The following is a 27,429-nucleotide window of genomic DNA, read 5'->3' on the forward strand; positions in this document are numbered from 1 at the left end:
AGTTCCAGACTGCACCCCAACCTAGAAGGCTGGCATCTGATACAATTGTCCAATCTGGTCTGCGAAAGGTCATACCCTTGACAGATGGGCCCGAGATAACCACCAGAGAAGAGAATCTCTGGTTTCCTGATCCAGATTTAGTAGAGGGGACAAATCTGTGTAATCCCCATTCCACTGACTGAGCATGCATAATTGCAGCGGTCTGAGATGCAGGCGCGCGAATGGCACTATGTCCATCGCCGCTACCATTAAGCCGATTACTTCCATGCACTGAGCCACCGTGGGGCGCGGAATGGAGTGAAGAACACGGCAAGCATTTAGAAGTTTTGATAACCTGGACTCCGTCAGGTAAATTTTCATTTCTACAGAATCTATTAGAGTCCCTAGGAAGGAAACCCTTGTGAGAGGAGATAGAGAACTCTTTTCTTCGTTCCCTTTCCACCCATGCGACCTCAGGAATGCCAGAACTATCTCTGTATGAGATTTGGCAATTTGAAAGCTTGACGCCTGTATCAGGATGTCGTCCAGGTAAGGAGCCACCGCTATGCCTCGCGGTCTTAGGACCGCCAGAAGTGAGCCCAGAACCTTGGTAAAAATTCTTGGGGCTGTAGCCAACCCGAATGGAAGAGATACAAATTGGTAATGCCTGTCTAGAAAGGCAAACCTCAGGAACTGATGATTCTTGTGAATCGGAATGTGAAGGTAGGCATTCCTTTAAGTCCACTGTGGTCATGTACTGACCCTCTTGGATCATGGGTAAAATGGTTCGAATAGTTTCCATCTTGAATGACGGAACTCTGAGGAATTTGTTTAGGATCTTTAAATCCAAAATTGGTCTGAAGGTTCCCTCTTTTTTAAGAACCACAAACAGATTTGAATAAAACCCCTGTCCTTGTTCCGTCCGCGGAACTGGATGGATCACTCCCATTACAAGGAGATCTTGTACGCATCTTAGGAATGCCTCTTTCTTTATCTGGTTTGCAGATAATCTTGAAAGGTGAAATCTCCCTTGTGGAGGAGAAGCTTTGAAGTCCAGAAGATATCCCTGAGATATGATCTCCAACGCCCAGGGATCCTGAACATCTCTTGCCCACGCCTGGGCGAAGAGAGTCTCCCCCCTACTAGATCCGTTGTCGGATAGGGGGCCACTCCTTCATGCTGTCTTAGAGGCAGCAGCAGGCTTTCTGGCCTGCTTGCCCTTGTTCCAGGACTGGTTAGGTTTCCAGGCCTGCTTGGATTGAGCAAAAGTTCCCTCTTGTTTTGAAGCAGAGGAAGTTGATGCTGCACTTGCCTTGAAATTTCGAAAGGCACGAAAATTAGACTGTTTGGCCTTTGATTTGGCCCTGTCCTGAGGAAGGGTATGACCCTTACCTCCAGTAATGTCAGCAATAATTTCTTTCAAACCAGGCCCGAATAAGGTCTGCCCCTTGAAAGGAATGTTGAGTAATTTAGACTTTGAAGTCACATCAGCTGACCAGGATTTGAGCCATAGCGCCCTACGCACCTGGATGGCGAATCCGGAATTCTTAGCCGTTAGTTTAGTCAAATGAACAATGGCATCAGAAACAAATGAGTTAGCTAGCTTAAGAGTTCTAAGCTTGTCAACAATTTCAGTCAATGGAGCTGTATGGATGGCCTCTTCAAGGGCCTCAAACCAGAATGCCGCCGCAGCAGTGACAGGCGCAATGCATGCAAGGGGCTGTAAAATAAAACCTTGTTGAATAAACATTTTCTTAAGGTAACCCTCTAATTTTTTATCCATTGGATCTGAAAAAGCACAACTGTCCTCAACCGGGATAGTGGTACGCTTTGCTAAAGTAGAAACTGCTCCCTCCACCTTAGGAACAGTCTGCCATAAGTCCCGTGTAGTGGCATCTATTGGAAACATTTTTCTAAATATAGGAGGTGGGGAAAAGGTCACACCGGGCCTATCCCACTCCTTACTAATAATTTCTGTAAGCCTTTTAGGTATTGGAAAAACATCAGTACTCACCGGCACTGCATAGTATTTATCCAGCCTACACAATTTCTCTGGCACTGCAATTGTGTCACAGTCATTCAGAGCAGCTAATACCTCCCCAAGCAATCCACGGAGGTTCTCAAGCTTAAATTCAAAATTTGAAATCTCTGAATCAGGTCTCCCCGATTCAGAGACGTCACCCACAGACTGAAGCTCTCCGTCCTCAGGTTCTGCATATTGTGACGCAGTATCAGACATGGCTCTTACAGCATCTACGCGCTCTGTATCTCGTCTTAACCGCAGAGCTATCGCGCTTGCCTCTCAATTCAGGCAATCTGGATAATACCTCTGACAGGGTATTATTCATGATTGCAGCCATGTCCTGCAAAGTAATCGCTATGGGCGTCCCTGATGTACTTGGCGCCATATTAGCGTGCGTCCCTTGAGCGGGAGGCGAAGGGTCCGACACGTGGGGAGAGTTAGTCGGCATAACTTCCCCCTCGACAGACCCCTCTGGTGACAATTCTTTTATAGATAAAGACTGATCTTTACTGTTTAAGGTGAAATCAATACATTTAGTACACATTCTCCTATGGGGCTCCACCATGGCTTTTAAACATAATGAACAAGTATCCTCTGTTTCAGACATGTTTGTACAGACTAGCAATGAGACTAGCAAGCTTGGAAAACACTTTAAAGCAAGTTAACAAACAATATAAAAAACGTTACTGTGCCTTTAAGAGAAACAAATTTTGACAAAATTTGAAATAACAGTGAAAAAAGGCAGTTACACTAACAAAATTTTTACAGTGTATGTAACAAGTCAGCAGAGCATTGCACCCACTTGCAAATGGATGATTAACCCGTTAATAACAAAAACAGAATAATAAATGACAAAAACGTTTTTTAAACACAGTCACAACAACTGCCACAGTCTACTGTGGTTGTTACCCTCCTCAAACACGACTTTGAAGCCTTTTGAGCCCTTCAGAGATGTCCTGTATCATGCAGAGGTAAGCTGAATGTCTGTCAGTATTTTTAGCTGCACAGAAAAGCACTAAAAAAGGCCCCTCCCACTCATATTACAACAGTGGAAAGCCTCAGGAAACTGTTTCTAGGCAAAAATCAAGCCAGCCATGTGGAAAAAAACTAGGCCCCAATAAGTTTTGTCACCAAACATATATAAAAACGATTAACATGCCAGCAAACGTTTTATATTAGACTTTTATAAGAGTATGTATCTCTGTTAATAAGCCTGATACCAGTCGCTATCACTGCATTTAAGGCTTAACTTACATTAATCCGGTATCAGCAGCATTTTTCTAGCAAATTCCATCCCTAGAAATATGTTAACTGCACATACCTTATTGCAGGAAAACCTGCACGCCATTACCCCTCTGAAGTTACCTCATTCCTCAGAATATGTGAGAACGGCAGTGGATCTTAGTTACTTCTGCTAAGATCATAGAAATCACAGGCAGATTCTTCTTCTAATGCTGCCTGAGATGAAACAGTACACTCCGGTACCATTTAAAAATAACAAACTTTTGATTGAAGTTAAAAAACTAACTATAATACACCACTCTCCTCTTACTACGTCCATCTTTGTTGAGAGTTGCAAGAGAATGACTGGATATGGCAGTTAGGGGAGGAGCTATATAGCAGCTCTGCTGTGGGTGACCCTCTTGCAACTTCCTGTTGGGAAGGAGAATATCCCACAAATAATGGATGATCCGTGGACTGGATACACTTAACAAGAGAAAAAGTGGCCAATATTGTGCACAGGTTTTGTTACAGGCTGAATCATGAAAGAAAATGTTTGGGTTGCATGTCCCTTTAAATTTGTCAGGCCATGATTAGGACTGTATAGCATCAAATCCCCCCACCCCCAGCAAATCCTTTGGAATGACATGCCAACATGAACATATTTGTTTTTCAAGATTTTCAGAAACAACATTAGACAAGTTTTCTCTCTCTTTTTTTTTTTTAAGTCTCATTGGGACACTCTTGCTCTTCTTAAACAGGGCCGGGTCATCCATAGGACCAAGTGTGTCCAACAGACCCAGGCAGTAAGTCGAGGTGGTCACTGTCAGTCCCAGACTACTCCTGTTCTCTGTCTCTGTGGAGGAAGTTGCAGGCTCTGAGCAGCATAACCTCATCGTTCACAAAGACAAAGAACCTGTCGGGGACATTCAAGGTGGGACAAGTGCATCTTTTCCCTAGCTTCCTTCCCACTTATTGTGCAATTGTGCATAAGCATTGGTTGCAATCAGGTAGGCAAACAGGCTTAGTAAGGTCAGTGGCCAGGCTAGTAGGTTGATATGCTAATCAGTAATGTTACTACTTGGGGTGGGGACATCATTGCATTCTCGGACCCAGGCAGCACAATAGCTTGATCACAAACCCACATTAGAACATAAATAACGCAAACTTTTTCAGATTTGAAAATGTAACTTTATTCTTTTTACAAAATGGTTTCAGGGAATTAAAATGCAATATTATTCAAAGTTGAAATCAAGTTTAAGAAACTTTTAATAGGTGAATATAAATACTTGAAAAGCCTCATACATTAAATGCAACTCTTTTCAAACTTAAATTTCAACCAACACACATTCCCCTGAACCAAAACTCAAGATAACAGCTTAAACAAAACATTTGTTTTATTTATTTTTAAAGGTCTGAACGTTATCCCTGCCAGACTGTTAGTAAAGCTTTTCCATTAATCAGATTATTATTTTACCAGTTCCAAATGTAGAATATATTACATATGTCCACTGTAAAGAGAAACAGGTTCCAAATAACCCTTTAACAAGAGCCTTCGACTGAAGCAGTATTTAGAGAGCATTGCATTCTGGATGATCTTTAATAGTCATCTCCTCTACTCACAACTTCTTTGCAAGTGGGGCGCAATAAAATAGTGTGCTCAAACTGTGCTGTATATGAACCTTTGATGTCACAGAGAGGAGGGTACGGATCTACTATACCCAAGTCACACAGGTTCTTCAGTGCCATAAGATATTTACTCTCACCAAGCCTGTCCAGCCATCTGCGGCAGAATGCAAGAGTGCCAAAGTTTTCATTGATAACATTCAGCAAGTGTTTAGCTCTTGGAAGTCTAGAATTAACAAAAAACACTGTTAGTAAATTTAATATGACACAGGTCATTAAACACTAAATATATTTCATGCACCTCACTCTATTTATGGGTGCTGTCATTTTGGAACCTCAGGTGCCTGAAGGAGAGTTCCTGCACATGTGCAAAGGCACACCTGAATTAATTTGAAGCTTGAATTCAGCATGGCAGCACCCATAACTAGAGGGAGGCAGGTAATAACATCAATACTGTGCTCATAAAATGCCTTATGTTTAATGCCCCTTAGTGACTAGTTTAGTTGTCTGCAGACTAAAGCCCAGATGGGCTCCTCCAAATAAGTCAAGAGGTGGACAGAGATTGGCTTTTGAAAAACTACAGCAAATGTTTTGTTTTAAAAATGTTCAGATATGGCAGTGTCATTCTATAGAAAAGTAGAATACAGTGTTTGCTGTGCCTTAAAAAAGCACAATTTGTTTCAGGTACACAAAATATATTGAAGGACACCCATACCTAAATATAGCCAAAAACAAAACAAATATAATTCATATTTACAACTACTGGCCTACCAGTATACTTCTCAGTATGTAATGCCAAGTAGTATATTACGTAGTAGGGATATGCATTTGGATCTTTCATGAGGATCCAAATGCAGAAGTAAATGTAAAAACAATGTAGTTGCAGCTGTCCATTTAAAGCTTTGTATGAAGAAGTCATATTTTACCTTATTGGCACATGCCCAACATCAAAGTTCTTCATGTAATGGGAACACTCCATGTCATCATGAACCACTCCCTTTCCTGTACTGCCAAATGTCTCTATTGCATACACCTCTCCTTCCTGAAAAAGATCAGCAACTTACTATTATACAAAGTGTCCTGTATTACTAAATGATTTTATAATTTGGCATGTACAGTAATTATGACCATCTATACTAATTAAAGCAACTGTGTAAAAAAGTAAATTTATGCTTACCTGAAATTAATTTCTTCTATGGTACGACGAGTCCACGGATTCATCCTTTACTTGTGGGATATTATCCTCCTACTAACAGGAAGTAGCAAAAAGCACCACAGCAGAGCTGTCTATATAGCTCCTCCCTTAGCTCCACCCCCCAGTCATTCGACCGAAGGTACAGGAAGAAAAAGGAGAAACTACAAGGTGCAGAGGTGACTGACATTTAAAATCAAAAAATATAATCTGTCTTAAAATGACAGGGCGTGTCGTGGACTCGTCGTACCATAGAAGAAATTAATTTATCAGGTAAGCATAAATTTACTTTTCTTCTATAAGGTACAACGAGTCCACGGATTCATCCTTTACTTGTGGGATACAATACCAAAGCTACAGGACACAATTGAACGGGAGGGACAAGACAGATGGTTAAACAGAAGGCACCACTGCTTGAAGAACTTTTCTCCCAAAAATGGCCTCCGAAGAAGCAAAAGTATCAAATTTGTAAAATTTGGAAAAGGTATGAAGCGAAGACCAAGTCGCAGCCTTAAAAATCTGTTCAACAGAAGCATCATTTTTAAAAACCCATGTGGAAGCCACCGCTCTAGTAGTGTGAGCTGTAATCCTTTCAGGAGGCTGCTGTCCAGCAGTCTCGTATGCCAAATGGATGATGCTTTTCAGCCAAAAAGAAAGAGTGGTAGCTGTAGCTTTTTGACCTCTACGTTTTCCATAATAGACAACAAACAAAGAAGATGTTTGACGGAAATCTTTGGTTGCTTGCAAGTAAAACTTCAAAGCACGAACCACGTCCAAGTTGTGCAACAGACGCTCCTTCTTAGAGGAAGGATTAGGACACAGAGAAGGAACAACAATTTCCTGATTGATATTTCATTAGTAACAACCTTAGGAAGGAATCCAGGTTTGGTACACAAAACCACCTTATCAGCATGGAAAACAAGATAAGGCGAGTCGCATTGCAATGCAGATAGTTCAGAAACTCTTCGAGCCGAAGAGATAGCAACTAAAAACAGAACTTTCCAAGATAGAAGCTTAATATCTATGGAATGCATAGGTTCAAACTGAACCCCTTGAAGAACTTTAAGAACTAAATTCAAACTCCATGGCGGAGCAAAAGGTTTAAACACAGGCTTGATTCTAACTAAAGCCTGAATGAACGACTGAACGTCTGAAACATCTGCCAGACGCTTGTGCAGTAGAATTGATAAAGCAGATATATGTCCCTTTAAGGAACTAGCTGATAGCCCCTTCTCCAATCCTTCTTGGAGAAAGGACAAAATCCTAGGAATCCTGATCTTACTCCATGAGTAGCCTTTGGATTCGCACCAATAAAGATATTTACGCCATATCTTATGATAAATTTTCCTGGCGACAGGTTTTCAAGCCTGAATCAAGGTATCTATGACCGACTCAGAGAAACCCCGCTTGGATAAGATCAAGCGTTCAATCTCCAAGCAGTCAGCCGCAGAGAAACTAGACTTGGATGCTGGAACGGACCTTGAATCAGAAGGTCCTGTCTCAGTGGCAGAGTCCATGGTGGAAGAGATGACATGTCCACTAGGTCTGCATACCAAGTCCTGCGTGGCCACGCAGGTGGTATCAAAATCACAGAAGCTCTCTCCTGTTTGATTCTGGCAATCAAACGAGGAAGGAGAGGAAATGGTGGAAACACATAAGCCAGGTTGAACGACCAAGGTACTGCTAGAGCATCTATCAGTACTGCCTGAGGATCCCTTGACCTGGACCCGTAATGAGGAAGTTTGGCGTTTTGACGAGACGCCATCAGATCCAATCCTGGTGTGTCCCATTGCTGAATTAATTGTGCAAACACCTCCGGATAGAGTTCCCACTCCCCCGGATGAAAAGTCTGACTTAGAAAATCTGCTTCCCAGTTCTCCACTCCTGGGATATATATTGCTGATAGATGGCAAGAGTAACCTCTATCATCGCTAGAGAACTCTTTGTTCCCCCCTGATGATTGATATAAGCTACAGTCGTGATATTGTCTGACTAGAATCATATGAATCTGGCCGAAGCCAGCTGAGGCCATGCCTGAAGCGCGTTGAATATCACTCTCAGTTCTAGAATATTTATCGGGAGGAGAGCCTACTCCTGAGTCCACAAACCATGTGCTTTCAGGGAATTCCAGACTGCACCCCAGCCCAATAGGCTGGCGTCCGTCGTCACTATGACCCACGCTGGCCTGGGGAAACACATTCCCTTGGACAGATGATCCTGTGACAACCACCAAAGAGGAGAGTCTCTGGTCTCTTGATCCAGATTTATCTGAGGAGATAAATCTGCATAATCCCCATTCCACTGTTTGAGCATGCACAGTTGCAGTGGTCTGAGATGCAAGCGAGCAAACAGAACGATGTCTATTGCCGCTACCATTAAGCCGATTACCTCCATACACTGAGCCACTGACGGCCGAGGAATGGAATGAAGAGCTCGGCAGATGGATAAAAATTTTGATTTCCTGACCTCCGTCAGAAAAATTTTCATGTCCACCGAATCTATCAGAGTTCCCAGGAATGGAACTCTTGTGAGAGGGATAAGTGAACTATTTTTTACGTTCACCTTCCACCTGTGAGATCTTAGAAAAGCCAACACGATGTCCGTGTGAGACTTTGCTAGTTGGTAAGTCGACGCCTGAATTAAGATATCGTCCAGATAAGGCGCCACAGCTATGCCCCGCGGCCTTAGAACAGCTAGAAGGGACCCTAGCACCTTTGTGAAAAATCTGGGAGCTGTGGCCAACCCGAAGGGAAGAGCCACAAACTGGTAATGCTTGTCCAGAAAGGCAAACCTGAGGAACTGGTGATGATCTTTGTGGATAGGGATGTGTAGATAAGCATCCTTTAAGTCCACGGTGGTCATATATTGACCCTCCTGAATCATCGGCAAAATAGTCCGAATGGTCTCCATTTTGAAGGATGGGACTGAGGAATTTGTTTAGGATCTTGAGATCCAAAATTGGTCTGAAGGTTCCCTCTTTTTTGGGAACCACAAACAGATTGGAGTAGAACCCCTGCCCATGTTCTGTTTCGGGACTGGGCAGATCACTCCCATGGTATATAGGTCTTCTACACAGCGTAAGAACGCCTCTCTTTTTGTCTGGTTTACAGACAATTGAGAAAGATGGAATCTTCCCCTTGGAGGAGAATCTTTGAAATCTAGAAGATACCCCTGGGTTACGATTTCTAAAGCCCAGGAGTCCTGAACATCTCTTGCCCAAGCTAGAGCAAAGAGAGAAAGTCTGCCCCCTACTAGATCCGGTCCCGGATCAGGGGCTACCCTTTCATGCTGTCTTGGTGGCAGCAGCGGGCTTCTTGGCCTGTTTACCCTTGTTCCAAGTCTGGTTAGGTCTCCAGACTGACTTTGATTGAGCAAAATTCCCCTCTTGCTTTGCAGCAGGAGAAGAGGTAGAGGGACCACCTTTGAGGTTTTGAAAGGAACGGAAATTATTTTGTTTGGTCCTCATCTTATTTGTCTTATCCTGAGGAAGGGCATTGGCCTTTCCCTCCAGTGATGTCTGAAATGATCTCTTTCAGTTCAGACCCAAATAGGGTCTTACCCTTGAAAGGGATGGCTAAAAGCTTAGCTTTTGATGACACATCAGCAGACCAGGACTTAAGCCATAACGCTCTACACGCTAAAATGGCAAAACCTAAATTCTTTGCCGCTAATTTAGCCAGTTGAAAAACGGCATCTGTAATGAAGGAATTAGCTAGCTTGAGAGCCCTAATTCTATCCAGAATATCATCTAATGGGGTCTCAACCTGAAGAGCCTCCTCCAGAGCCTCAAACCAAAAGGACGCTGCAGTAGTTACAGGAACAATGCACGCTATAGGTTGGAGAAGAAAACCCTGATGAACAAATATTTTCTTCAGGAGACCCTCTAATTTTTTATCCATAGGATCTTTGAAAGCACAACTGTCCTCAATAGGTATAGTTGTACGCTTAGCCAGGGTAGAAATAGCTCCCTCCACCTTAGGGACCGTATGCCACGAGCCCCGCATGGTGTCTGATATGGGAAACATTTTCTTAAAAGTTGGAGGGGGAGTGAACGGAATACCTGGTCTATCCCACTCCTTAGTAACAATGTCCGAAATCCTCTTAGGGACCGGAAAAACATCAGTGTAGGCAGGAACCTCTAGAAATCTGTCCACAATTTCTCTGGAACTACAATAGGGTCACAATCATCCAAAGTCGCTAAAACCTCCCTGAGCAATAAGCGGAGGTGTTCTAGTTTAAACTTAAAAGCCGTCATATCTGTCTGAGGGAACATATTTCCTGAATCAGAAATCTCTCCCTCAGCCAGCAAATCCCTCACCCTCAACTCAGAACATTGTGAGGGTACATCGGATATGGCTAATAAAGCGTCAGAGGGCTCAGCATTTGTTCGCACACCAGACCTACTGCGCTTCCCCTGCAACCCAGGCAGCTTAGATAAAACCTCTGTGAGGGTAGTATTCATAACAGCGGCCATATCTTGCAGGGTGAAAGAATTAGACGCACTAGAAGTACTGGGCGTCGCTTGTGCGGGCGTTAATGGTTGTGACACTTGGGGAGAATTAGATGGCATAACCTGATTCCCTTCTGACTGAGAATCATCCTGTGACTTTTAGTATCTAAAATATGTTCTTTGCAATTTATTGACCTTTCAGTGCATGAGGGACACATTCTAAGTGGATGTTCCACAATGGCTTCTAAACATATTGAACATTGACTTTCCTCAATGTCAGACATGTTGAACAGGCTAGTAATGACTACAAACATGCATGAAAACACTTTATTTAGTGAAAAAAATAACTATCTTAAAAAAACGGTACTGCGCCTTTAAGAGGAAAAAAAAGCATACACGTTCTGCAAAACTGCTTTGAAAATGCACCAAATTTTTCAAACTTTTGCAAGCAGACACAATATATGTAGTTAAGATTGCCCCACAAGGAAATTTAACATTTAACCCTTTAATGTGCAAACCAGATTGAAATTAGGTCTAAATCCGGAAAAAAACACCCCAGCACCTTGCCACAGCCCTGCTGTGGCCCTACCTGCCCTCAGGGATAGTAAATATGGGGATAAAGCTTCGATTTGGCCCAAAACATTCACCAGGGCCCTCAGGAGTTAGAGCTTGCTGAGTGAAAATAACTGCGCATCTGAGGCGCGAAAATAGGCCCCACCCATCTCACTCGATGTCTCTACAGCCTCAAAGAACCCCACCAGAGCGGTTTTAAACTAGCCATGTGGGTTCTGAGACCCAAAAAATAAGCCAAGTGTACCCTCAATAAAGTTGCCCAAAAAACGTTATTGCCCACAAAACGTTAACAGCACTCCCAGTTCATAAAACGTTTGGCCACAAACATTCACAACTCTGTGTCAACCATTTTTGTAATTAGCACCTTATGCAAGCTTGGTAATGCCCTTCTTATTAGATGTTAGATTTACTGCTTACCCTTACCCTCATGGGGATTACTGTCAGCCTTTCTGAAATACCACAGTCTCTCCAGAAAAAATTACTGAACATACCTCACTGCTGTATAGCATGAAAACGTTCCTCACACTGAAGTTTCTTGTACTCCTCAGCCTCTGTGGGAACAGCACTGGATCTTAGTTACAAATGCTAAGATCATCATCCTCCAGGCAGAAGTCTTCTATCTGCTGCCTGAGAGTAAATAGTACACACCGGTACCATTTAAAATAAACTCTTGCTTGAAGAAATTAAAAACTAATATTTTATCACCTCTTTCACTTTACCCTTCCTAGTACTTAGAGTAGGCAAAGAGAATGACTGGGGGGTGGAGCTAAGGGAGGAGCTATATAGACAGCTCTGCTGTGGTGCTCTTTGCCACTTCCTGTTAGCAGGAGGATAATATCTCACAAGTAAAGGATGAATCTGTGGACTCATCGTACCTTATAGAAGAAAAGTCAATTTACAATTACATTGTGATATTTTAACAAGGACGTGGAAATGAAGGATTAACTTTAACCACAAACATAATTAAGAATATGCATTTTTAATAGAAATAAAACATTATGGAGTCTGCAATCATCCAAGCTTATCTTCTGTATGAGAATTAAGCGCATTAAGGCTGTATACATATTACTGCTACATTAAATCAACCCAAGACAGGTGAATGGCATTTACCATTTCAGATTTTACCGGAAATCATTACTGAACAGGCCAATCCGTGGTGCAGAACCAATGAACAGGTTAAACATTGAAGGGACTGTTCACTCAGGAGAGACTGTTCACTTAGCAGCAATAACATTATAAATTTATTATTTTTTAAATCGGTTTTCGTTCTGTCCCAATCCTGGAACGCCCTGCTAAAAGGGCTGGACAACAAAGCCATGTAAGCCCGCCCACGATCAATCTTGATTCTTTATTTGATTATATGCAAACAATAGCAGGTCTGTATTGCAGAATCTGCATCTAACGCACTTTTTTTTTTTTTTTTTACAATACAAGGCATGCAAAGCAACCCTCCTATAATAGATCTAGTCGTCAGAGCTTGTGTGCCTGTATTCTCCTCTCCAGTAGGGATGGAACGATGAACAACAAATCTGCACCGAGGATACAGCTGCAGAAGAGATCTCATCACTTCAGCACGGACTGAAATGATCTGTTTAAAACTGTCTAAGCTCTTGTCATCTGCTAGCAGCATACAGTATTGATGCACATACAGAGGATTCAGAAATAAAGTTATTTCATCATTTTAAAATACATTTAAAATACATACATAAACATTTTTACAGATGAGTCTGAGACTGAGGAAGACACAAATTATCACGCACTCAATTTCTCCTTGGTTTTGTGTGTATATGTGCTTTAGGTGGCAGTTCTAAATTCATTTAAAATTAATTTTTTTGTATAGCTACAATTTTTTACTTTATTTCCTAAATATTTGGCAGAGGAATTTTCTAAATCTATAACTGCACAAACATTTGTTTAATTTTATACATTTTTTCTGTGACTAAACAATATTTTCTATAAGACCAGCAGTTCATCTTGATTATGTCTACATTAAGGCAATCAAGTATAGCTGCATTTGATATTTTGTTGCAGTTTGATACATTTTATTTATTTAAAGCAGCTGCTTGATAACTGCATTTCAAAGAGACCTTCAGTTTGCTCAGAGCAATATTCTTTACCACAGCTGCATTTGATATTATAATGCAGTTGTGTGCATAAAACTATTTATGCTTAAAGTAAAGGTAAACTGATGAATGAAAGCCTGTTTTTTAAAAATACTATTAAAAACAGGGGCACTTCCATTCATCAAAGTTTACAAAGCAGCCGTTTTTGATTAAAAACTTACCTCTCTTTTTTGCACAGCCAGAGCAGCCTCCCCCTCCTGGAAATCCTCTCTTCACACCTCAGCAATGACTAATCCGGCTTCCTCCAATCACACCTAGTCTCAGGCAATAACCACCCTGGGGTGAAAGCTGTGATTGGAGGAAGCAGGATTAGACATTGACGTGTGAAGAGAGGATTTCCAGGAGGGGTAAACTGCTGTAGCTGTGAAAATAAAAAAAGGTAAGTTTTTAATCAAAACAGCTGATTTGTAAACTTTGATGAATGACCGTGTCCCTGTTTTTAATAGTATTTTTAAAAAACGGGCTTTCATTCACCAAAGTTTACCTTCACTTTAACTGATAAATTCCTTTGTTGGTGGTGAGAGTCCAAGAAATTCCTTACAGTTGGGAATTCATCCCCTGGCCACCAGAAGGAAGCAAAGACACCTTCTAGTAAAAACTCTAATCTCTCTCCCACTTCCTGTTCCCTCTCAGTATTTTGTTTAGCCAAGAATAGAAGGAAAAAGTAAAAAAGATAGTAGGGTAAAGAGGTGCAAACTAGACTGCCGCCAGCATAAAAAAACATAATTTATGTAAGAACTTACCTGATAAATTCATTTCTTTCATATTAGCAAGAGTCCATGAGCTAGTGACGTATGGGATATACATTCCTACCAGGAGGGGCAAAGTTTCCCAAACCTCAAAATGCCTATAAATACACCCCTCACCACACCCACAATTCAGTTTAACGAATAGCCAAGAAGTGGGGTGATAAGAAAAAAAGTGCGAAAGCATATAAAATAAGGAATTGGAATAATTGTGCTTTATACAAAATCATAACCACCACAAAAAAAGGGCGGGCCTCATGGACTCTTGCTAATATGAAAGAAATGAATTTATCAGGTAAGTTCTTACATAAATTATGTTTTCTTTCATGTAATTAGCAAGAGTCCATGAGCTAGTGACGTATGGGATAATGACTACCCAAGAAGTGGATCTTTCCACACAAGAGTCACTAGAGAGGGAGGGATAAAAACATAATTTATGCTTACCTGATAAATTCCTTTCTTCTGTAGTGTGATCAGTCCACGGGTCATCATTACTTCTGGGATATTACTCCTCCCCAACAGGAAGTGCAAGAGGATTCACCCAGCAGAGTTGCATATAGCCCCTCCCCTCTACGTCACCCCCAGTCATTCGACCAAGGACAAACGAGAAAGGAGGAACCAAGGGTGTAGTGGTGACTGGAGTATAATTTAAAAATAATTACCTGCCTTAAAAACAGGGCGGGCCGTGGACTGATCACACTACAGAAGAAAGGAATTTATCAGGTAAGCATAAATTATGTTTTCTTCTGTTAAGTGTGATCAGTCCACGGGTCATCATTACTTCTGGGATACCAATACCAAAGCAAAAGTACACGGATGACGGGAGGGATAGGCAGGCTCTTTTATACAGAAGGAACCACTGCCTGAAGAACCTTTCTCCCAAAAATAGCCTCCGAGGAAGCAAATGTGTCAAATTTGTAAAATTTGGAAAAAGTATGAAGCGAAGACCAAGTTGCAGCCTTGCAAATCTGTTCAACAGAGGCCTGATTCTTGAAGGCCCAAGTGGAAGCCACAGCTCTAGTAGAATGGGCTGTAATTCTTTCAGGAGGCTGCTGTCCAGCAGTCTCATAAGCTAAACGTATTATACTACGAAGCCAAAAGGAAAGAGAGGTTGCCGAAGCCTTTTGACCTCTCCTCTGACCAGAGTACACGACAAACAGAGAAGACGTTTGTCGAAATTCCTTAGTTGCCTGTAAATAAAATTTTAGGGCACGAACTACGTCCAGATTATGTAGTAAGCGTTCCTTCTTTGAAGAAGGATTTGGACACAAAGAAGGAACAACAATCTCTTGATTGATATTCCTGTTAGTGACTACCTTGGGTAAGAACCCAGGTTTAGTACGCAGAACTACCTTATCCGAATGAAAAATCAAATAAGGAGAATCACAATGTAAGGCTGATAACTCAGAGACTCTTCGAGCCGAGGAAATAGCCATTAAAAATAGAACTTTCCAAGATAACAACTTTATATCAATGGAATGGAGGGGTTCAAACGGAACGCCCTGTAAAACGTTTAGAACAAGATTTAAACTCCATGGTGGAGCAACAGTCTTAAACACAGGCTTAATCCTCGCTAGAGCCTGACAAAAAGCCTGAACGTCTGGCACTTCTGACAGACGTTTGTGTAACAGAATAGACAGAGCTGAGATCTGTCCCTTTAATGAACTAGCAGATAAACCCTTTTCTAAACCTTCTTGTAGAAAAGACAATATCCTAGGAATCCTAACCTTACTCCAAGAGTAACCTTTGGATTCACACCAGTATAGGTATTTACGCCATATTTTATGGTAAATCTTTCTGGTAACAGGCTTCCTAGCCTGTATTAAGGTGTCAATAACTGACTCAGAAAACCCACGTTTTGATAAAATCAAACGTCCAATTTCCAAGCAGTCAGCTTCAGAGAAGTTAGATTTTGATGTTTGAAAGGACCCTGTATCAGAAGGTCCTGTTTCAGAGGTAGAGACCAAGGTGGACAGGATGACATGTCCACCAGGTCTGCATACCAAGTCCTGCGTGGCCATGCAGGTGCTATCAGAATCACTGATGCTCTCTCCTGTTTGATTCTGGCAATCAATCGAGGAAGCATCGGGAAGGGTGGAAACACATAAGCCATCCTGAAGTCCCAAGGTGCTGTCAGGGCATCTATTAGGACTGCTCCTGGATCCCTGGATCTGGACCCGTAGCGAGGAAGCTTGGCGTTCTGTCGAGACGCCATGAGATCTATCTCTGGTTTGCCCCAACGTCGAAGTATTTGGGCAAAGACCTCCGGATGAAGTTCCCACTCCCCCGGATGAAAAGTCTGACGACTTAAGAAATCCGCCTCCCAGTTCTCCACTCCCGGGATGTGGATTGCTGACAGGTGGCAAGAGTGAGACTCTGCCCAGCGAATTATCTTTGATACTTCCATCATTGCTAGGGAGCTTCTTGTCCCTCCCTGATGGTTGATGTAAGCTACAGTCGTGATGTTGTCCGACTGAAACCTGATGAACCCCCGAGTTGTCAACTGGGGCCAAGCCAGGAGGGCATTGAGAACTGCTCTCAATTCCAGAATGTTTATTGGCAGGAGACTCTCCTCCTGACTCCATTGTCCCTGAGCCTTCAGAGAATTCCAGACGGCACCCCAACCTAGAAGGCTGGCGTCTGTTGTTACAATTGTCCAGTCTGGTCTGCTGAATGGCATCCCCCTGGACAGATGTGGCCGAGAAAGCCACCATAGAAGAGAATTTCTGGTCTCTTGATCCAGATTCAGAGAAGGGGACAAGTCTGAGTAATCCCCATTCCACTGACTTAGCATGCACAATTGCAGTGGTCTGAGGTGTAAGCGAGCAAATGGCACTATGTCCATTGCCGCTACCATTAAGCCGATTACCTCCATGCATTGAGCCACCGATGGGTGTTGAATGGAATGAAGGGTGCGGCAAGCACTTTGAAGTCTTGTTAACCTGTCCTCTGTCAGGTAAATCTTCATTTCTACAGAATCTATAAGAGTCCCCAGGAAGGGAACTCTTGTGAATGGAACGAGTGAACTTTTCTTTTCGTTCACCTTCCATCCATGTGACCTTAGAAATGCCAGTACTAACTCTGTATGAGACTTGGCAGTTTGAAAGCTTGAAGCTTGTATCAGAATGTCGTCTAGGTAGGGAGCTACCGAGATTCCCCGCGGTCTTAGTACCGCCAGAAGAGCACCTAGAACCTTTGTGAAGATTCTTGGAGCTGTAGCCAATCCGAATGGAAGAGCTACAAACTGGTAATGCCTGTCTAGAAAGGCAAATCTTAGATACCGGTAATGATCTTTGTGAATCGGTATGTGAAGGTAAGCGTCCTTTAAGTCCACTGTGGTCATGTACTGACCCTCTTGGATCATGGGTAAAATTGTCCGGATAGTCTCCATTTTGAACGATGGAACTCTTAGGAATTTGTTTAGGATCTTTAAATCCAGGATTGGTCTGAAAGTTCCTTCTTTTTTGGGAACCACAAACAGATTTGAGTAAAACCCTTTTCCCTGTTCCGACCGTGGAACTGGATGGATTACTCCCATTAACAATAGTTCTTGTATGCAGCGTAGAAACGCTTCTTTCTTTGTTTGGTTTGTCGATAACCTTGACAGATGAAATCTCTCTTGGAGGAGAGTGTTTGAAGTCCAGAAGGTATCCCTGAGATATTATCTCTAGCGCCCAGGGATCCTGGACATCTCTTGCCCAAGCCTGGGCGAAGAGAGAAAGTCTGCCCCCCACTAGATCCGATCCCGGAACGGGGGCCCTCAATTCATGCTGTTTTAGTGGCAGCTGCAGGCTTCCTGGCCTGCTTGCCCTTGTTCCAGGACTGGTTAGGTCTCCAGCCTTGTCTGTAGCGAGCACCAGATCCTTCTTGTTTTGGAGTAGTGGAAGTTGATGCTGCTCCTGCTTTGAAATTCCGAAAGGAACGAAAATTAGACTGTCTAGCCTTAGGTTTGGCTTTGTCTTGAGGTAGGGCGTGGCCCTTGCCTCCTGTAATGTCAGCGATAATTTCTTTCAAACCAGGCCCAAATAAGGTCTGTCCCTTGAAAGGTATATTAAGTAATTTGGACTTAGAAGTTACATCAGCTGACCAGGATTTTAGCCACAGTGCTCTGCGCGCCTGAATGGCGAATCCGGAATTCTTAGCCGTAAGTTTAATTAAATGTACTACGGCTTCCGAAATGAATGAATTAGATAGCTTAAGTACTCTAAGCCTGTCTGAAATGTCGTCCAGCGAAGCTGAACTAAGATTCTCTTCTAGAGACTCAATCCAGAATGCCGCTGCAGCCGTGATCGGCGCAATGCATGCAAGGGGTTGCAATATAAAACCTTGTTGAACAAACATTTTCTTAAGGTAACCCTCTAATTTTTTATCCATTGGATCTGAAAAGGCACAGCTATCCTCTACCGGGATAGTGGTACGTTTAGCTAAAGTAGAAACTGCTCCCTCCACCTTAGGGACCGTTTGCCATAAGTCCCGTGTGGTGGCGTCTATTGGAAACATCTTTCTAAATATCGGAGGGGGTGAGAACGGCACACCGGGTCTATCCCACTCCTTAGTAATAATTTCAGTTAGTCTCTTAGGTATAGGAAAAACGTCAGTACTTGTTGGTACAGCAAAATATTTATCCAACCTACACATTTTCTCTGGTATTGCAACTGTGTTACAATCATTCAGGGCCGCTAACACCTCCCCTAGTAAAACACGGAGGTTTTCCAGCCTAAATTTAAAATTTGAAATATCTGAATCCAATCTGTTTGGATCAGAACCGTCAGCCGCAGAATGAAGCTCTCCGTCTTCATGTTCTGCAAGTTGCGACGCAGTATCTGACATGGCCCTAACATTATCAGCGCACTCTGTTCTCACCCCAGAGTGATCACGCTTGCCCCTTAGTTCTGGTAATTTAGCCAAAACTTCAGTCATAACAGTAGCCATATCTTGTAATGTTATTTGTAATGGCCGCCCAGATGTACTGGGCGCCGCCATTTCGCGCACGTCCCGAGCGGGAGATGCAGGTACTGACACGTGAGGCGAGTTAGTCGGCATAACTCTCCCCTCGTTGTTTGGTGAAATTTGTTCAATTTGTACAGATTGACTTTTATTTAATGTAGCATCAATACAGTTAGTACATAAATTTCTATTGGGCTCCACCTTGGCGTTAGTACAAATAGTACAGGTCTCATCTTCTGAATCAGACATGTTTAACAAACTAGCAAATAAACTTGCAATTTGGAAATACAATGAAAAAAACGAACTGTGCTTAAGAAGCACTGAATATATATAACAGATGAAATCAATAAGCTTTGGAAAACAAAACGCAATTTAGCAAAGGCTTGTACCCAGTAGCAAGGAACAACTAACCCTGAGGCATAAAAAAGTTACAGAATAAACGTTTTATATCACAGTCAACTACAATCTTACAGCTCTGTTAGATTACTTCCCTCAAATTAGCTTTGAAGATCCCTGAGTTCTGTAGAGATAACCGGAACATGCAGGAAAAAACGATGAGCTTGTGACTGAAATTTTTAATGCGTAGCAAAAGCGCCAAAAAAAGATCCCACCCCCTCACACACAACAGTGAGAGAGATCAGTAAACTGTCATAATTAGATCCAGTAACTGCCAAGTGGAACAATAGTGCCCAAACATTTTATTCACCCAGTACCTCAGAAAATGAAAACGATTTTACATTCCAGCAAAAACGTTTTACATAAATTAAGTGTTATTAAAAAGCCTGTTGCATTGCAAGTAGGCTAAAGTCTTAAATACATAGTGTAATTCCAGTGAAGTACCATTCCCCAGAATACTAAAAATGTAAATTATACATACATGATATTATGTCGGTATGGCAGGATTTTCTCATCAATTCCATTGTTAGAAAATAAAAACTGCTACATACCTCTTTGCAGAATAAACTGCCCGCTGTCCCCTGATCTGAAGTTTACCTCTCCTCAGATGGCCGAGAAACAGCAATATGATCTTAACAACTCCGGCTAAAATCATAGTAAAAACTCTGGTAGATTCTTCTTCAAACTCTACCAGAGAAGGAATAACACACTCCGGTGCCATTAAAAAAATAAACTTTTGATTGAAGAAATAAACTAAATAAAATCACCATAGTCCTCTCACACATCGTATCTAGTCGTTGGGTGCAAGAGAATGACTGGGGGTGACGTAGAGGGGAGGGGCTATATGCAACTCTGCTGGGTGAATCCTCTTGCACTTCCTGTTGGGGAGGAGTAATATCCCAGAAGTAATGATGACCCGTGGACTGATCACACTTAACAGAAGAAATAAAGACAGCCAATTCCTGCTGAAAAATCCACACCCAAAATAAAGTTTAACGAAAAACATAAGCAGAAGATTCAAACTGAAACCGCTGCCTGAAGTACTTTTCTACCAAAGACTGCTTCAGAAGAAGAAAATACATCAAAATGGTAGAATTTAGTAAAAGTATGCAAAGAGGACCAAGTAGCTGCTTTGCAGATCTGGTCAACCGAAGCTTCATTCCTAAACGCCCAGGAAGTAGAAACTGACCTAGTAGAATGAGCTGTAATTCTCTGAGGCGGAGTTTTACCCGACTCAACATAGGCAAGATGAATTAAAGATTTCAACCAAGATGCCAAAGAAATGGCAGAAGCTTTCTGGCCTTTTCTAGAACCGGAAAAGATAACAAATAGACTAGAAGTCTTACGAAAAGATTTCGTAGCTTCAACATAATATTTCAAAGCTCTAACAACATCTAAAGAATGCAACGATTTCTCCTTAGAATTCTTAGGATTAGGACATAATGAAGGAACCACAATTTCTCTACTAATGTTGTTGGAATTCACAACTTTAGGTAAAAATTCAAAAGAAGTTCGCCATACCGCCTTATCCTGATGAAAAATCAGAAAAGGAGACTCACAAGAAAGAGCAGATAATTCAGAAACTCTTCTGGCAGAAGAGATGGCCAAAAGGAACAAAACTTTCCAAGAAAGTAATTTAATGTCCAATGAATGCATAGGTTCAAACGGAGGAGCTTGAAGAGCTCCCAGAACCAAATTCAAACTCCAAGGAGGAGAAATTGACTTAATGACAGGTTTTATACGAACCAAAGCTTGTACAAAACAATGAATATCAGGAAGAATAGCAATCTTTCTGTGAAAAAGAACAGAAAGAGCAGAGATTTGTCCTTTCAAAGAACTTGCGGACAAACCCTTATCTAAACCATCCTGAAGGAACTGTAAAATTCTCGGTATTCTAAAAGAATGCCAGGAAAAATGATGAGAAAGACACCAAGAAATATAAGTCTTCCAGACTCTATAATATATCTCTCGAGATACAGATTTACGAGCCTGTAACATAGTATTAATCACAGAGTCAGAGAAACCTCTTTGACCAAGAATCAAGCGTTCAATCTCCATACCTTTAAATTTAAGGATTTCAGATCCTGATGGAAAAAAGGACCTTGTGACAGAAGGTCTGGTCTTAACGGAAGAGTCCACGGTTGGCAAGAGGCCATCCGGACAAGATCCGCATACCAAAACCTGTGAGGCCATGCCGGAGCTACCAGCAGAACAAACGAGCATTCCTTCAGAATCTTGGAGATTACTCTTGGAAGAAGAACTAGAGGCGGAAAGATATAGGCAGGATGATACTTCCAGGGAAGTGATAATGCATCCACTGCCTCCGCCTGAGGATCCCGGGATCTGGACAGATACCTGGGAAGTTTCTTGTTTAGATGGGACGCCATCAGATCTATTTCTGGAAGTTCCCACATTTGAACAATCTGAAGAAATACCTCTGGGTGAAGATGCAACGTTTGGCGACTGAGATAATCCGCTTCCCAATTGTCTACACCTGGAATATGAACCGCAGAGATTAGACAGGAGCTGGATTCCGCCCAAACCAAAATTCGAGATACTTCTTTCATAGCCAGAGGACTGTGAGTCCCTCCTTGATGATTGATGTATGCCACAGTTGTGACATTGTCTGTCTGAAAACAAATGAACGATTCTCTCTTCAGAAGAGGCCAAAACTGAAGAGCTCTGAAAATTGCACGGAGTTCCAAAATATTGATCGGTAATCTCACCTCCTGAGATTCCCAAACTCCTTGTGCCGTCAGAGATCCCCACACAGCTCCCCAACCTGTGAGACTTGCATCTGTTGAAATTACAGTCCAGGTCGGACGCACAAAAGAAGCCCCCTGAATTAAACGATGGTGATCTGTCCACCATGTTAGAGAGTGTCGAACAATCGGTTTTAAAGATATTGAGATATCTTCGTGTAATCCTTGCACCATTGCTTCAGCATACAGAGCTGAAGAGGTCGCATGTGAAAACGAGCAAAGGGGATCGCGTCCGATGCAGCAGTCATAAGACCTAGAATTTCCATGCATAAGGCTACCGAAGGGAATGATTGTGACTGAAGGTTTCGACAAGCTGTAATCAATTTTAAACGTCTCTTGTCTGTTAAAGACAGAGTCATGGACACTGAATCAATCTGGAAACCCAGAAAGGTTACTTTTGTCTGAGGAATCAAAGAACTTTTTGGTAAATTGATCCTCCAACCATGATCTTGAAGAAACAACACAAGTCGATTCGCATGAGATTCTGCTAAATGTAAAGACTGAGCAAGTACCAAGATATCGTCCAAATAAGGAAATACCACAATACCCTGTTCTCTGATTACAGACAGCAGGGCACCGAGAACCTTTGTAAAAATTCTTGGAGCTGTAGCTAGGCCAAACGGCAGAGCCACAAACTGGTAATGCTTGTCTAGGAAAGAGAATCTCAGAAACTGATAGTGATCTGGATGAATCGGAATATGCAGATATGCATCCTGTAAATCTATTGTGGACATATAATTCCCTTGCTGAACAAAAGGTAAGATAGTCCTTACAGTTACCATCTTGAACGTTGGTATCCTTACATAACGATTCAATATTTTTAGATCCAGAACTGGTCTGAAGGAATTCTCCTTCTTTGGTACAATGAAGAGATTTGAATAAAACCCCATCCCCTGTTCCGGAACTGGAACTGGCATAATTACTCCAGTCAACTCTAGATCTGAAACACATTTCAGAAATGCTTGAGCTTTTACTGGATTTACTGGGACACGGGAAAGAAAAAATCTCTTTGCAGGAGGTCTCAACTTGAAACAAATTCTGTACCCTTCTGAAACAATGCTCTGAATCCAAAGATTGTGAACAGAATTGACCCAAATTTCTTTGAAAAAACGTAACCTGCCCCCTACCAGCTGAGCTGGAATGAGGGCCGCACCTTCATGTGGACTTAGAAGCAGGCTTTGCCTTTCTAGCTGGCTTGGATTTATTCCAGACTGGAGATGGTCTCCAAACTGAAACTGCTCCTGAGGATGAAGGATCAGGCTTTTGTTCTTTGTTGAAACGAAAGGAACGAAAACGATTATTAGCCCTGTTTTTACCTTTAGATTTTTTATCCTGTGGTAAAAAAGTTCCTTTCCCACCAGTAACAGTTGAAATAATGGAATCCAACTGAGAACCAAATAATTTGTTACCCTGGAAAGAAATGGAAAGTAAAGTTGATTTAGAAGCCATATCAGCATTCCAAGTTTTAAGCCATAAAGCTCTTCTAGCTAAAATAGCTAGAGACATAAACCTGACATCAACTCTGATAATATCAAAAATGGCATCACAGATAAAATTATTAGCATGTTGAAGAAGAAGAATAATATCATGAGAATCACGATGTGTTACTTGTTGCGCTAAAGTTTCCAACCAAAAAGTTGAAGCTGCAGCAACATCAGCCAAAGATATAGCAGGTCTAAGAAGATTACCTGAACACAGATAAGCTTTTCTTAGAAAGGACTCCATTTTCCTATCTAGAGGATCCTTAAACGAAGTACCATCTGACGTAGGAATAGTAGTACGTTTAGCAAGGGTAGAAATAGCCCCATCAACTTTAGGGATCTTGTCCCAAAATTCTAATCTGTCAGGCGGCACAGGATATAATTGCTTAAAACGTTTAGAAGGAGTAAATGAATTACCCAAATTATCCCATTCTTTGGAAATTACTGCAGAAATAGCATCAGGGACAGGAAAAACTTCTGGAATAACTACAGGAGTTTTAAAAACCTTATTTAAACGTTTAGATTTAGTATCAAGAGGACCAGAATCCTCTATTTCTAAAGCAATTAGGACTTCTTTAAGTAAAGAACGAATAAATTCCATTTTAAATAAATATGAAGATTTATCAGCATCAACCTCTGAGACAGAATCCTCTGAACCAGAGGAATCATCAGAATCAGAATGATGATGTTCAGTTAAAAATTCATCTGTAGGGAGAGAAGTTTTAAAAGATTTTTTATGTTTACTAGAAGGAGAAATAACAGACATAGCCTTCTTTATGGATTCAGAAACAAAATCTCTTATATTATCAGGAACATTCTGCACCTTAGATGTTGAAGGAACTGCAACAGGCAATGGTACTTTACTAAAGGAAATATCTGCTTTAACAAGTTTGTCATGACAATCAATACAAACAACAGCTGGAGGAATAGCTACCAAAAGTTTACAGCAGATACACTTAGCTTTGGTAGATTCAGCACTTGACAGCGATTTTCCTGTAGTATCTTCTGACTCAGATGCAACGTGAGACATCTTGAAATATGTAAGAGAAAAAACAACATATATATAAAGCAAAATTGATCAAATTCCTTAAATGACAGTTTCAGGAATGGGAAAAAATGCCAAAGAACAAGCTTCTAGTAACCAGAAGCAATAAAAAATGAGACTTAAATAATGTGGAGACAAGAGTGACGCCCATATTTTTTCGCGCCAAATAAGACGCCCACATTATTTGTCGCCTAAATGCTTTTTGGCGCCAAAAATGACGCCACATCCGGAACGCCGACATTTTTGGCGCAAAATAACGTCAAAAAGTGACGCAACTTCCGGCGACACGTATGACGCCGGAAACGGAAATAGAATTTTTGCGCCAAAAAAGTCTGCGCCAAGAATGACGCAATAAAATGAAGCATTTTCAGCCCCCGCGAGCCTAACAGCCCACAGGGAAAAAGTCAAATTTAAGGTAAGAAAAATGTTAAATTAAAATGCATTATCCCAAATATGAAACTGACTGTCTGAAAAATAAGGAAAGTTGAACATTCTGAGTCAAGGCAAATAAATGTTTGAATACATATATTTAGAACTTTATAAACAAAGTGCCCAACCATAGCTAGGAGTGTCACAAAAAAATAAGACTTACCCCAGGACACTCATCTACATATAGTAGATAGCCAAACCAGTACTGAAACGAGAATCAGTAGAGGTAATGGTATATATAAGAGTATATCGTCGATCTGAAAAGGGAGGTAAGAGATTAATCTCTACGACCGATAACAGAGAACCTATGAAATAGACCCCTTAGAAGGAGATCACTGCATTCAAATAGGCAATACTCCTCACATCCCTCTGACATTCACTGCACGCTGAGAGGAAAACCGGGCCCCAACTTGCTGCGGAGCGTATATCAACGTAGAATCTAGCACAAACTTACTTCACCACCTCCATCGGAGGCAAAGTTTGTAAAAACTGAATTGTGGGTGTGGTGAGGGGTGTATTTATAGGCATTTTGAGGTTTGGGAAACTTTGCCCCTCCTGGTAGGAATGTATATCCCATACGTCACTAGCTCATGGACTCTTGCTAATTACATGAAAGAAATAGGGGCGGGTTAGAAGACACTCACCACCAAGAAAGAAAGGAATTTATAAGGTAAGCATAAATTATTTTATCTTTCTAATGGTGTTGTGGCCATGAAAATCCTTACTGTTGGGAATGAATACCCAAGCTGTTGAGTCCACTAAAAAATAGGTGGGACAAAGGAAAAGGCAGGCACCTATTTACCAGGACCTACCTGCCAAAAGTTACCTCAGCCTAAACCAAATCAAGAGGACGACTATGAAGCAACTGCAAATAAAATCTACTGATGCCTCCTTCTTGAAATCCAAGAAGTAGACACAGAACAGGTCAAATAAGCTGCAATACATAACTGTGGCGATTAACCCACCTCCAAGTGAGCACTGAGAACAACATGCCTCAACCCTGAAACTTCAGAAACAGAAGTAGCTTTCCAACCCTTACTGAAACTTGAAAAACAAATGGAAGACTGGCAAAAGTCTTCTGAAATCATAAAAGCAGCCTTATAACAACCCATCTATTTTGCCAATGGCTCCTCCTAGCTCTAGGGGAAAAATAAATCTTATTACTGGGACACTCAGGAGCGGATCCTTGCAGCCGCGGTCATAGCAAGAGGAGGGAGAAGAAAAGGCAGGAAAAGACTGAACACTGCCACCATTAACTCTCATTCCTGCAGATTGACCCAAGTGCTGACTGCCTCACTCCCCTCGTGCTGAGACTGAAACGCGGTTTCATCTTAGTGCTCCTCTCCCTGCCAGACTGCAGCAGGAGCACTAAGGAAGCCGACCACTATGAGGAAGTAGACATATTAAAGGGCTCGTAATTTATATATGTGTAGACCCAAATACAGTGTTAACTCTACACCACAGCTAAGTCACTTTCAAATGAGGTGTTATAATCGGCAATGGAAATAAAAAAAATATAATTTATGCTTACCTGATAAATTCATTTCTCCTGTAGTGTAGTCAGTCCACGGGTCATCCATTACTTATGGGATTATATCTCCTCCCTAACAGGAAGTGCAAGAGATCATCCAAGCAGAGCTGCTATATAGCTCCTCCCCTCTACGTCATATCCAGTCATTCGACCGAAACCAAACGAGAAAGGAGAAACTATAGGGTGCAGTGGTGACTGGAGATTAAGTAAAATTTAGACCTGCCGTAAAAAAACAGGGCGGGCCGTGGACTGACTACACTACAGGAGAAATGAATTTATCAGGTAAGCATAAATTATATTTTCTCCTGTTAAGTGTAGTCAGTCCACGGGTCATCCATTACTTATGGGATACCAATACCAAAGCTAAAAGTACACGGATGACGGGAGGGACAGGCAGGATCTTTACACGGAAGGAACCACTGCCTGTAGAACCTTTCTCCCAAAAACAGCCTCCGAAGAAGCAAAAGTGTCAAATTTGTAAAATTTTGAAAAAGTGTGAAGTGAAGACCAAGTTGCAGCCTTGCAAATCTGTTCAACAGAGGCCTCATTCTTAAAGGCCCAAGTGGAAGCCACAGCTCTAGTAGAATGAGCTGTAATCCTTTCTGGAGGCTGCTGTCCAGCAGTCTCATAGGCTAAACGTATTATGCTACGAAGCCAAAAAGAGAGAGAGGTAGCCGAAGCTTTTTGACCTCTCCTCTGTCCAGAATAAACGACAAACAGGGAAGAAGTTTGACGAAAATCTTTAGTTGCCTGCAAATAAAATTTCAGGGCACGGACGACGTCCAGATTGTGCAGAAGTCGTTCCTTCTTTGAAGAAGGGTTAGGGCACAATGATGGAACAACAATCTCTTGATTGATATTCTTGTTAGTGACTACCTTAGGTAAGAACCCAGGTTTAGTACGCA

The 27,429-nt window shown here is 41.8% G+C and overlaps 1 protein-coding gene across 1 annotated transcript in view; it reads right to left on the reverse strand.

The window, feature by feature from the left end:
* Window positions 1-4,391: 4,391 nt before the first annotated feature.
* METAP2 (methionyl aminopeptidase 2) overlaps window positions 4,392-27,429 on the reverse strand; it is a 290,993-nt gene continuing 267,955 nt past the window's right edge. Inside the window, exons 8-9 of the mRNA XM_053719228.1 lie at window positions 5,776-5,891; window positions 4,392-5,075 (exon numbers count right to left, since the gene is read on the reverse strand). Of these exons, the coding sequence (XP_053575203.1) occupies window positions 4,823-5,075; window positions 5,776-5,891 (369 nt within the window). The 3' untranslated portion in view covers window positions 4,392-4,822. The remainder of the gene's footprint in view (window positions 5,076-5,775; window positions 5,892-27,429) is intronic.

Source organism: Bombina bombina, chromosome 6, assembly GCF_027579735.1.
Source record: "Bombina bombina isolate aBomBom1 chromosome 6, aBomBom1.pri, whole genome shotgun sequence".
Classification (NCBI taxonomy): domain Eukaryota; kingdom Metazoa; phylum Chordata; class Amphibia; order Anura; family Bombinatoridae; genus Bombina; species Bombina bombina.